The sequence below is a fragment of the Manis javanica genome, chromosome 7 (assembly GCF_040802235.1).
Source record: "Manis javanica isolate MJ-LG chromosome 7, MJ_LKY, whole genome shotgun sequence".
Taxonomy (NCBI): domain Eukaryota; kingdom Metazoa; phylum Chordata; class Mammalia; order Pholidota; family Manidae; genus Manis; species Manis javanica.
The window spans coordinates 55,452,680-55,466,083 of NC_133162.1; the positions used below are offsets into that span (position 1 = coordinate 55,452,680).

Genomic DNA, 13,404 nt, shown 5'->3' on the forward strand with positions numbered 1-13,404 from the left:
CCAGCGCCCTTTGCCTGCTCTCTCTCTCTCTCCAGGGACCTCAGAAAGCGGGAGAACCAGGTCCTCGGAGTGTGTTAAAGCCCTGAAAGAACTTGTCCCCAAAACGAAACAGACATCCCCTCGCCTTTGTCAGCTGGTCTCACTTCTCCTTTCCTCCAACAACCCTTAATAAAAAGCAGCAGAGGTCAGTGTATTCTCCAGCGCTTCTTGGAGAGTCAGAGAATCTCTGCGGCTTCCCTCTGCCCCACAGTTTCACTACCTCAGCTCTAGGGCAGGCCCTCGCTCACTCCTTTCCCCCCTCCTTCCACCTGACAGGGACCATAAATAACCAAGGCTCCCGTGTTCCCAGCAGAGAACAAAGTTGAAAGTTTGCCTGGAGCTCCTGCCACTCCCCGCCTTGGCCACCTCTTTGTTTTCTCCTCCTGTTTTTTTCTCTACCTGCGCTGGCCGTTTCTTCATTCCTGTTGGAGAAGAGGCGCCTCCTAATTAGGCGCAGCTCCTCGCCCTCTTGCTCTCCCTAGGTTTAAGGCCGGCTGAGTTACCCGGGTGGGCGCCGAGCCCTGGTATCAGGTTACCGAAAGTCTACCCTGGAGCAGCCCCGATATTTACATACAAATAACTCAAGGGCTTGCATTTCTGTCACCATTCGGTCCTGCTAGAGGCTGTCAGAAGAGTTTTCAATCCAATCAGAAGGAGTTTTAAAAGGATGTCTGCGGAGTGATCAAAAGTATCTTCATCTCAAGTCGCCAGTTTGTGTTCCCTTCTTTTTTTTTGGTCCGAAATATTGAAGGTCCTTGATGAGTAGGAAAAGATGTGTGACTCCCCAGCCGCCTGCGAGGAGCCGGAGATGCTGAGAGGAGCTTGGCGGTGGTGGTGAAGAGGTGGATACCACCCAGGGATTGGCGTGTTTGGGCTGATTTGGAGGTAGTTGCTAAATCACTGCTTAAGGAATTCCTGGAAACATCAGGAAAATATTTGATCAGCCCCGCCTGCTGGAAATGGCTGTCCCACAGAGTAAGATCTTTCCTTAAGTTATACTTGGTGTGTGCTGTTTTTGTTTCACAGGCAGTGGATGTGCAAATAGCCCAGCTGTAAATAGTTACTTAAAATAATCTCTTGGTACTGGGTAGCTGTAGACAGTTAATCTGTTTAGTTTTTACATTTGCAAAAACAGTAGTTGACAGTGTATTTTTAGACGATTGGTAGTTTTAAAGTTGAGGTCTTGTGGTTTCCTGTGTTTAAATGAATGGAAATTATAAATGGTACTGAATGAAGGAATTGTAAAGTATAGCTGGAGTGGATGAATCACTTACCTTTGAGAAAACATAACATACACACTTTTGAAATCTTTCTCGGCCAGCCGAGCTTGTGTCCAGAAAGAGAATGAGAGTGATGCAAAGGAGACAAGTTTGCCTGTTTGCAAAAGGAACTTTTCCACAGTCTGTGCTACATGTTGAGAACGATGGGAAACATCCCAGAGGGCAAAAGGCAGCTAAGAAACCTGCCCTGTCACTTTTGGAATGTGGTTTTTCCGTGTGAGGTCATGTTATACATATGTAGCTAGTAAAAGTATTTTACATAATTAACTCTGTATTGATGGGTAAAGAGCAATTTATAGTCCTTCCAAACTGCTGACCTCATTTGATCTCTGTAGAAGGTAAAGCTCATTTCCAAAGTGGGTTTGCGCGGGGGTGGGGGTGGGGGCAGCTGGACTTAGTTGTTAATTTGATAGGCTTAGAAATAGTTCAAAACTGTTGTGTTTCAAGGTTCCCCAGTCAAGCAGAGTTCAGGTTAAATTTTTTGCTAGTTTTTTACGTAAGCTCCAAACTGAAATCCTGTGTGTGAGGACCATTAAACAAAAAATCTCTTCCCTTCCCCCACGTAAAATTTCCAGAACAGTAACGAAGAGGTGGCTTTTATTTTGTAGCCCATGTCCATTCAAACAAGCTGCCCTCATCCTGGTGAGGGTTTGAAGGGGAGGAAGTAGATGGGGAAATGTCTTCATTTCTTAACATTGGTATTTAACACTTGGAGCTCTTCTACTAAATTCCCTCTTCAAATTATGAACTAACCTCTGCCTATACTATTAACTTATAAACCTTATCCAGGAGACTAGGGGAAGATGAATATGAGAAAATGGGTGATTTGCTGATGACCAGAGGAGTGGTTTTCTCCACGAGGGACACCTTTTCAAAAGGGAAGCTTCTGATTTGGGCGTGCTCTGTACCTCCACAGGTGAAGACGCAATGACCGGGGACACTGACAAATATCTTGGGCCACAGGACCTTAAGGAGCTGGGAGATGATTCTCTGCCTGCAGAAGGCTATATGGGCTTCAGTCTTGGGGCTCGTTCTGCCAGGTATTTTTACTGTTGCTGTTTTTTCATAGTTCATTTCAAGCAACCATGATTTGTCATAAACCAAAATCGTTTTCATCGTTCACATTATCTCCAAGTGTGCTCTGGGAATGAGGATGTGAATTTGGTGAAATGTTCTTATCTCCAGTGTACATGCTCCACTATTGTCTCTCGTGGTTTTCAGTCCTTAATTTTATGTGATTGGAAGTATTAATCGTCTGTTCTTCTTTTCCCACCTTGAAGTCATGCTCCTTTCCAAGCAGTCATGCTTCAAGCATAGTAGCAAAAGAGTTCACTGGCAAAACTGGGAGAACCAATCTGGGTTGCATGTTTCAAAATTAAATTTGTTTTATATTGAATGAAAGATTTTATTTTCCAGTAAATTAGAAATATTTGTGTTGATTATTCACTGTTCTCTCTTGCTGAAGACTAATTCATGATTGAGACTTAAAAGAGAGCACTCATGTAAAAATAATTACATATTATTTATTAGAATTGTCTACCAAGTGTTTGAGTATCTCTTCTAAAACTATGCCAGGAGTTTGTTTACAAGGGGCATGTTAGGAGTGTAATAAACATTAAAAAAAAAAAAAAGCCACATGCAGGAATGATAGCAAATTCAGGCCTAACCCGATACTTAGAACTTTTATGTGTGGAAAACCTTGGTTCGAACTTACCTGACACTGATTGAAAGAAACAGGACCTTGTCCAGAATTTGGGAACTTCTTTACCCTGGTTGGATTAACAGCATGTTTGCTGACAGTCAGTTATTTTAAAGCTAATAATTAAACCTTCTAAGCCATAGCCCTGGGGACATTTTCCTATAGTTTAAGAATCTGTTGTAAAAAGTTTCATTGTTTAATAGTGAATGGCACTTCCCACAAAGTAAACCTGGGAGTTGTTCTCAGTGTCCTTGATGTGACCAGTTTAGATACTGAATCGATTTTTCTTCATGCTGGTCTTTTTTTTTTTTTTAATAGTATTGGGAATCTCATGCAACTCAGAAGAATGTTTGCATTATGAATGCATTTATAAAAGGTCTTAAAGATCTTACTGTAGCAGTGTCCTTAAGAAAAGGAAAATAACTTTTAAAAATATGTAATATTCAAATAATTACAGAGCAACAAGTTACAGCTGAATATATACAGAATCTTAAAGGATCTAAAAAATTCTGTGTAGAAACTTAATGGCTTTTGTAATCCAGTAATGAGCTGATTCTCTTCCTCAGATAATATATAAAAGATGCATTTTGTGACTCAGTCATTTATATATAGAAAACTCTTAGCAGCTGACAGACATCCAGTGAGAGCTGAAACCAGCATATTGTCTCGTATCATTTTTTTTTTTCCAAGGCAGTGCTAAGCTTTCACACTTCTGGGTTTGACTGCACCAGTATTGTCTGCTGCTATTATATGTGACTCATTTTTTTAACATTGGCAACTCATGTTATGCTCAGAGGCAAATACTTTTAAAATCTGTCAAGCCAATGTATTTTTTTAAAGCTCTGATAGAGTATCACAGATATAATATTCTGAGTGTAACATTTAAAAAGGAATACATTAAATGTGTAACTCATTCAACCATAACATCTTTTTCTTTTTTCCCTGTCTGATCTTGTTGCTTTCCACTTCTCCTGTTTTTCCCTAAAAATACTTAAAATAGTCCCAAGATCAGGTAAGAATTATGGCACTTTTGCAGTGTTTCTCTGCCCTTTCGTGACTCATTTTCTCATTTTTGTTTTCTAAAGCATTGGACTGTGTTGTGTGCTGCATTGCGCTTTTTTTTTTTTTCTGCTCAGCTTCAGAAAATCAAGTTTTGTGATTCTGAGAAAATTACCAAGTAACTAAATGTATAAGAATTTACTTATGCAAAAAATTGACTGAATACTTAAGGAATTTGTTTCCCTTAACAAAGTTTGTATAGTGCATGAAGTAACTAGAGAAATCTCATGGGTTTAAAGAAAAAGTCTTGACTTGAAGGCTGTTTTCTGGTTGCTGTTTTATTTGAGTTGTGGTAGTTACGTTAGTATACGTTAGTATAATGAGGCATGTGTAACACTTCCTGTATTTAACACTTAGGGTATAGTGATGGCTACAAATAATATAGTTGACCTTAGTTAAAAACAATCAGATGCTTTCCACACCCCCATGCAAATTATCCCTAATTTTAGTAGCCAAAAGTACTTCAATGGATTAAAGATTCAGAATGAAGCTTGATGGATCTAATGGGCTCCATCTGTTGAGTTTAAGTTGGTCTGGAATGATCAGGAGTAAGAACTTTAAACATTATGTAAAATGAAGTCATCTTTAGGCTTTTCCATTAAGAGCTACCAATTCTAGGCTCTGTTCTTTAGTTGGCATTCATGTACAAGTTAAAAGAAAACAGAATATTTAAAAAAAATCAACAAATCTTAGATATATTTAAAAACAAGTTAAAATAAATATGTAATAATTCTTTTAAACTTTTAAGTCTTTGTTCACATATACAATAAAACTGTTCGCATGTACCACTGATGTTAACATATACCATGCAAGCCATAATTTAAAGAAACAAATGTCCAGGGAGAGAACGGAAGTTCCCAGTGCCTCTCAAATCAATTGGGCAAAATGGAACCTTGCTACAGAAGCTTAGAAGTGGCACTAATAGTATAGCCCCTAGCCACATAAGACTATTTAATGGGTTAAAATTAAGTAAACTTAAATTAAGTAAACTTAAATTCAGCTCTTTAGTCACAGTATCCTCATTTCAGGTCCTCAGTAGCCACATGTGGCCAGTGGCCACTAAATTGGACAGTGCAGACTTAGAATATGTCCATCATTACGAAAAGTTCTGTTGGGCAGAGTAGAAAGAGAATTGCTGTTTTTAGGACACAATAAGCTTATGTTGCATTTGAGAGAAGGTAAGGGGCTGAAAACAGGAGTAAGAGAAAACAATGGTTGCAACCAAGACAGGAGGGGAAAAAAGCAAGGGTTCTGGATCCTATGATTGTGCGTGGAAGGCCTGACTGTGCAAGGGTGAGAGGCACGTGGCTTACTAGGTACGCTCCTCTGTGCAGGCACATGATTCCTTTTTCTTTCTTTCTGTTTCTATATCTAGTCTCTAATATTGTGCCTTGCTCATAATACTAAGTAAATATTTGCTGAATACACTAATAATGACTGTAGAATGGTCTTTTTGGGTTCATAGATGCCCCTGAGATTCTGGTGAAAGCCACCGTCTAGAGAGCATTCCTGCCCATGTGTGTAGGTGCTGAGAATAACCCCTGTGATTCAGGGGCCTCTGTATCTTGGTATGAAAGTTCCCACTGTTGAGTCATCTTCAGTAGACACTGGGGAAGAGAAACTGGGGCAAAGTAAAAAACACTCCTGATTTCCCTCTTCTTTGCCCTCTTCTCTGTCCAGCACACACAAAGCCAAAGTCTGATGCTGCTGGATTCTAGCAGCGACTTTTAGTTCACAGTTTATTATTTTACCCTATGTAATGGCAGGTGCTAACTTTCCATGGTACTTGTCCCCCACAACCCACCCTTCCCCCAAAAAGTGACACAAAACAGAAGGACCCATCTACCAGACTCGTGGGCTGCCCCACCACTGTGGAGCCCAGTCTAGACCACAGCTTTGACGTTTCACGTTCTGCAGTTCTCGTCCAAGGAGGGTGGAGTAGGAAGCCTCCTTTGTAAAAGGGGGCCAAGCCAAGCCGCTGTAGGACAGCTGGCCCTGGCAGGGGGGATGGCCCCAAAGCAGCTCCTCACAAGCCCCCATCCTCTGTGTCCTTGGAGGCGCGATCACAAGGCAGCCTGCCAAGGCTCCGATCATCCGCAGTCCCTCGTGGGTGCTTGCAGGGTTCCCAGGGTCCCTTACTCTACTGGGTTTATTTTTTTTGAGACGTAATTGACATATTATATTAGTTTCAAGTATTTAATATAACAATCCAATATATCTATATACTGCAAAATCATCACAATAAATCTAGCGACCATCACCACACAGTTACAAATATTTTTTCCTGTGATAAGAACTTGTAACTCTCTTAGCAACTTCCAAATATGCAATCCAGTATTATTAACTACAGTCACTATGCTGTACATTACAGTTTATTTTATAACTGAAGGTTTGTACCTTTGGACCCCTTGAACCCATTTCGCCTACCCCTGGACACCCTATAGGTTTTTAGTTGAGAGGTCAGTGTGGTGAGTGGCGCTTCAGGAGGCTTATAATCTGGGAACTTCAGGGTCTCTGTAGAGGATTTGGGAGAGGCTAGAAAGAGCAAGGAAGGACAAAAGGACACAAAACAAAAAGGACACATGGAATTTGAATTTTTCAAGCCAAGAAAGGTGGCAAAGATCATGGAAGCTGCAGTCATAACACTACTTCCTTGCTCATGTTTCCCACGAGTGACAACTCTAACCAGAGCTCTCAGTAGGTCAAACCCATATCTAGTTCCCAAAGACTATAACAGACCCATTTATAGCACACACATAATTCTGTTTGATAGTGTGAGCTTGACAGACAAGGACCAGAAAGAGACTATTAACATAAGGTCTTACCATAGGAAAATCTCTCAAATTATCAAATTATCTGGAGTCTCTGGTTCTTCACAATTGTTACATTGGTTCAGCTGTTACACTGAAACATACATAGCTTTCATGCATTTCATCTTCTCACAGATTTAACACCAATTGGCCTAAATTTTAAATGAAACCAGATCATGAGATTGTCTAAGTTTAAGAGATCTTCTCAAATATAAGGGATTTTATTTTTGATGATACGTTCTTGAAAACAACTTTTGTTGATATTTTTAGCCATATTGCCTGTTCTTAAAGTTGCATGCATTAATTTTCTTTTGTTCATCTCATCATCATTCACCACTCTTGAATGGTTAACTGTAAATACAACAGCCTCCGCTCCTTCAGTTCGGATAGGTCTTACACCTTGAACAGAAGCTCCTACGCCCGGGACAGCATGATGATCGAGGAACTCCTTGTGCCATCTAAAGAGCAGGTATGTATTCTTTTTCAAATACTCCTCAGTTGTCAAACTTGCATTTGTTTGATTTTGCATTTGTAAATCTTCTTGTACTACCAGTTGAGAAAAAAAGAAGTTGTACCGTAAGCCCCATAAACCATAGCCCTTTCTGCTGCTGGAAGGTGCCTAAAAACCCAGAGAGGAATGCAGGAAGGCCTCACAAAGGCATGGATACCTTTCTCATCTCTTGGTCAAATCAATTTCAATTTTTAAAAATAATAATTGGTTGCTGACATCATCCAAATGAATGTTTGATTTTGCTCAACAAACTATGCGTGTTGGAAATTGCTAGAACTGTTCATAGGAAGTAAAGATTAGATTGATCATGTGTTTGATCCCTTAGTTTCAGAGCTGCCTGTGATGGGCCTTCTCAAGATGTGATAAAATATTGTTTTCTGCCATGATGTCTGGGTTCATTTGCTGTTCGTGCAATTTCTTTCAATGATTGTGGTTGAATAGATACTGGCTAAATATAAGAAGTTCCAGGAACATAGTCCTGTTGCACATAGGCTCAGGATGGTTCATTATACTAGATAAATACAATACCTGGTTTTAAATATGCACAATTATGAGTTGATGATAGATGAAACTGTTTGGACCAAAAGACTAATTTTGAAGGTGGCTTAGGATATTTAAATAGTGTAAATAATTGATGAAATCATCATGGACCTATTTATTCATTGCACAATCAAGGTAAATTGGAGCAGATGAATAAGTGATTGTCTCTTTTCAGTAATCACCAAGTTAGAGCTTAAGCTGGTTGGGAGTCAGAGCTTTAGGACTCCCACATGTCTGGAGGTGCTGACTTTCAGACATAAAGGTGTACATTGAACTTCACAAGGACCTAAAATAAATATTTTACTACCTTATGTTCTCTAGAACATTCTTAGCAATCAGGGCTTACAGAGGTGAATACAGTGTCTATTCAGCGTTTGGCTGGACAAAAAGCCCTTTGTAGAATGATTATAGGTACGAGAGCATGTCGTGGTCTATGTGGGTGATATTAGCCCTTGTCTCCAGTGACACAGCTCAGTTCTGTGCTGTAAGCTGTTGGCCAGGTGTTGGTTGAGATTTTTCTGAAGAGCTCTCTGCTTGGCTTGCTGTGGTCATTATCCTGGTCAGACAGTCCTGATCTCTTCATGTCCCCAGTTGAAATGAAATATTAGGGGTTATATTGATAGCACAAATATAGAAATGCCTGCTATTCTCCATACCCTAAGGAACCCCCCCCCACCCCCGAACTGCCAAAATCGCAGGTGGAAGGAGATTCCTTGCATATCTGGGACACTTTGCTCATATATAAAACATGTGCCTAGTTCTATAATGGAATAGCAAATTATTGATTGAACCTAGCTATGGTTTATATTTCTGAATATATGTACTTTCGTGGGGCCTGAAATTGGGCCCACCACCATCATCATTGTGACTCACCACCACGACTGCATCACTGCCACCATTTCCTCCACCACTGTCAGCACCACTAGTACTGCCATAGTAACACTGCCTCTCAATTTCTGCACATCAACCTTAAAGTGCAATATAAGTGTTTGTGATGCCACAAGGCTGCAAACAGTCTTCTGAGGATTCTCATATCATTACCTGTTAGCAACTACCGAGACCCCCTTACTCAGGTAGAATGGAAGGGCAGTATTTACACAGAATGAAAGATTTATGAAAATAAAAATAAAGGATAAAGAGAACTTCTGAGGTAAAGCTGACTTTCTCTGGTTCAGCATATGGCTGCTTCAATTTCAAAAGCCACTCTGTGGACATCACAGACACTTCTGTAGACCAGTCAGAGGACAGATGAGCTTAGGACACCTTGAAACCTTCACAAATAAACCTTACATTGGTAAATAAAGAAGCAGGAAGTTGCTTTCTTTAACGACCACAGAGAATCCCATGGCCTGGCAGGCATTCCTGTGAAACTCGCATGTTTAATGAGCACATAGCATTACTTACGGCCACACAGTGCCATGATAAATTTACCAGAGATTTGAAAAAATGTGAAAGGCATAAAGACATTTTAAGGACAACTGGGGGCATTTGAAAATGTTAGGAAATTATTTCTGATGTTCTGAGCAGTGATTGAAGTTGTACAGGGGTCTGTCTCTATTCCAGGACACCCTGTGTGCTGAAGCTGTTAGGAATGAGGTAATCAGTAAGTAAGCTATTCGTTATCAAATGGTTCAGACAAAAAAGTCTGTATGTGTGGAGAGAGATGGGGGGTATAGAGGAAGCAACTACAGCAGGATGCTAAATGTTAAATCTAGGTAGGCTGTATAGAGTATTCCTTATACAGTTTTTTCAACTTTTTTATTTATATGAGCACCTTTACAATAAAAACTTGGAGGAAAGGGGAAACAATTCTGAGAGAAGGGTATTAACTTACTTGGTCACTAATGTCTTATTTCTTATAGAAAAGAAAAAAAAATAATTCCTCAAAAGAGGCTTTAAAAGAGAAGAGTCCAGTTAATGTGCAAAACTAATGAAAAGAATTTACTTCAGAAGTACATTTCAACACTTTATTTAAGAATTAAGTGATGAAAAAGGATTAGTTTTGGCTCTTATGCCTCTAAGTCAGTATTTTTAAATTTTGAAGTGGACTTTCTCCACTGTATGGATTTTGTCGGAAAGCATACAAGAAGTTTTAAATATTTGGAATTCCTAAAACAACTGTACATGACTTACTGTTATATTGTAAACTGCCCTGTCATTGCTCTGTTTAAGTAGCTTTGACAAGGAAAGGTGGGAAATAAATAAAAATTAACTTCCCATGTGCTTCCTTTTTCAACAGCAACCCTCACCACACAAAGTAGAGCTGCCCCTTCATTATTCTGCTGCTGACTAATCAGTTTGCACATTAACCACAGTTAAAGTACAGTTGAGACACAGGATAATTAGCACAGGCCTGACCCCCACCCACTCTCCTGTGTTCCTGAGAACCTGTGCTGACTGAAGGCAGGTGTGGCAGTCAGTCAGAGCTGGGGAAGGGGGTTGGCAGAGCTAAGCCCATCCCCATTCCTGGCTGGGCCTTAATCATCATCAGCCTGTACACCACCTCGTTCCCTGGAAAATCAAGAATGGACTTGTTCTTACTGTGATACTGGGTTATCCACGAACTCCTTTACCTTATAATCAAGAGTAACTTGCAGATATAGTTCGAAAAATGTATATGTAAATCATGTCTTGCATTTGTCAGAGAAGGCCTTTTGTTGAAAGTGGTGGCCCTCAGCCACTCGTGGGAAGCACCTGGAAGACTACTGAAAAGACTTTCGCCAAGTGCCTGAGACAGTGGGCCTGGGGGGGGCCTGGGCATGGGATTTTTAGTGCCTCCAGAGTTGAAAGCCACTGATTTCTAGTCACAGTTCTTAATTAGGGTCACACATTGAAATCACTGGTGGCTCTTTGGAAAACATGCTTATGGAATTGGCATCTCATCGGCTTGGTTCCTGGGCACGTGTATTTTTTTTGAAGCCCTACAGGTGATTCTGGATGCATATCTAGTTAAGAACCACTGATTTAAAGCAACTCTGGCTGGGATCTTTTTTGTGTATTGATCATCAGCATCTAATATATTTGTGTTATAAGCTCAGGTTTGGGTGTGTCAGGTTGTCTAGAGCAACATCTGTCGTTAGAAACATTCCTTTCCAAGTGGGAAGTAATAAGTGAAGAAAAGGGATGACTCTGAACTGAAGCCTGGTTGTTTAGGGTGAATATGATAGGCTGGTTCTTTCATTTCCTCTGACATAATTCCTGAAAGCAGGTGTTTGGTATGGATTATGTAATTGGCTGTGTACAATCCAAAGCAGCCAGTCCTCATTACATAAAGAGAATCCTAATCAGTAGACACTATAAGCACCAGAAGATTTGGTGGAGCGGTTTATGGTGATGGTGGTGAAAACAGGTCATTTTGAGCTCCTACTATGTGCCAGGCACTCTTCTAGCTGTTTTACCAGTATTAACTCATTTGCATTTCACAAAAATCCTTTGAGATTATTTCTTAGCTCCATTAAAAAGATGAAGAAACTGAGGCACAGACAGGGTAGGTGACTTATTCCAAGGGACACAGCTGGTAAATGGCAGAATCACTGGCCATATGGTTTCGGGTTGTCTCCTTTTAACACCATACTGCACTAGATCCCTGCGTTGCTCAGTGTGAGAAGGAAGCTTGCAGAGGGCCCAAGGATGTTATACTCTGCTCTATGAGACCTCATGCTTGGTAGTGTTCTTAATGTGGGTGTGCCAACATCATCTTTATCCACTTTTTTTTAGCATGAAGGATATTGTATTATACAAGTATTTTTCATTATGCTTTTAATTCTATTAACAAATTCTTATTTAATGTGCTTTAAAAGAAACTGGCAATATGTTCAGCAAAAAGTTAGGGAGAAAATTACTCTAAAAATTGTGACCTATGAAGCATCATTAAAAGAATGAAAATATTTGTCCTTTACATCATATGAGGTACAAGTCATGATAATGCTCTAAAAATATCTGTAAGCTTCCCAGTTAATTATATTTTTTTTGAATGAATAACCCTAGAAGTAGTTTTAAGACCAAAGGATGTATGCTGTAGGCAGAAATGTTTGATTCAGCATGACCTCTGATAGTTATTCAAAGATGGGAGAAAAGCAGAAATCGCTTAGGAAAATGTGTTGTTTCTGCCTGCATACACGCATTCCACTTTCTTCAGATGGCAGTGACAGGATCTGATGGTCTAACCTCCATCCCCCTCCATTTCTCAGTGTTGTTAAGGAGCTGAAATCCCTCCTCTTCTCTGAGTATGGGCCCCAAACCTGCCCATTCAGAGCGTTCCTTTTCCTGATTACAGAGATGACTTTTGCGTGAAATGTAAATCTAAGCTGGTCCAGTGAGACCCAAATTTGAGACTTTGGCCTTTGGAAGTCGCTAAGCTATAAAAGTGATGTCAGCCAAGAGATGCTGGGGTGGAATCCTGAAGACTGGTGATTCCCACCATCTTTTGAGCCATGGCTGAATTCAGCCACACCTGAAGTTAGTACCACCCAAGATTTCCATGCCATATAAGCAAGTAAATTAACTTCAGTCTCCTCTTCTCCTGGGACCCAGGTGTCTTAAGCCAGTTTAGTGTGGGTTTCTGTCCTCACCAACATGCTTGCTGTTGGTGGCGGTCACACTTGGCATGAACAGCCACATATCAGGGGCACCATAGAAGAAAGTCTTATAGCATTTTAAAGTGTCATTCAACCTTGAGATTCTATTATGCTTTCTCTCTAGGAATAAATAAATCTCATTTTAACCAAATAAAAAGAAAATGATCTATGTTTTAGGAGAGTAGCTATAAACTTGGGTGTTTCCAAGCAGAAACTTTTAGAAAGGCATTCTTTGCCAACTGATTGCTAAGGAATGAGTACCTTCCATTTCCTCTCTTTGCTGCTGGTATAGGGGTGCTCTGTGTATGCAGAGAAAAAGGGCAGCTGAGAGCCCTGTCCCTCTCTGAGTAGACTGCCTTCATTTTGCAGGCTTCCCGCTTTCAGACCAGATCTGTCCACAGGGTTTATATCTAAAGGAACGAGTGGCAGGGCTTCAGTGACCAGTTTGGGTTTAACTGGTGTGTAAGAGGTTGCATGTGGCTGTTTGAACAGGAACTGTGGGGATAATTCTCTAGTCAAGATAGGAGGCTTCAGTCTAGCGTGCACATACCTGGAGGCAGCTGTCCACTTTCACCTGTAACACTTCTGTTATTTCACAGCGTAGCATTGTAGAATTTCAGATCTGTTAGGTTAGACCTGCTCTTTACGAGGCTAAGGTGATCTCATGTATATTTGGTCATACATTGTGCTATGTACTACTTGCTACACTGGCAAGTAATGTGAAAAGTGGTGGATTCTTCAGGAGAAATTGCACGTTTATTTTTTCAAGACCTAGGCAATTCTCAGTACCCTCAGTAAAGGAAAAGGAGAAAATGCCTAATCCAAAAGGCTGGTTATGCTAATAGTTTTTCTTCTCTACCTCTCAGCCCCACCCCCCCACACACCTTTT

General features: G+C 40.4%; 1 protein-coding gene across 9 annotated transcripts in view; it reads left to right on the forward strand.

Moving 5' to 3' along the window:
- The window catches only part of ANK3 (ankyrin 3), a 661,312-nt gene that overhangs the window by 553,617 nt on the left and 94,291 nt on the right, over positions 1-13,404 (forward strand). For 7 of the 9 annotated variants that reach the window (XM_073241006.1, XM_073241010.1, XM_073241011.1 and 4 more), the window contains 2 exons: positions 2,236-2,359; positions 7,254-7,356. In XM_073241006.1, the coding sequence (XP_073097107.1) occupies positions 2,236-2,359; positions 7,254-7,356 (227 nt within the window). Of the gene's footprint in view, positions 1-10; positions 1,015-2,235; positions 2,360-7,253; positions 7,357-13,404 lie in introns of those variants that run through there. The other 2 variants (XM_073241008.1, XM_017641073.3) reach the window with 2 other exon arrangements.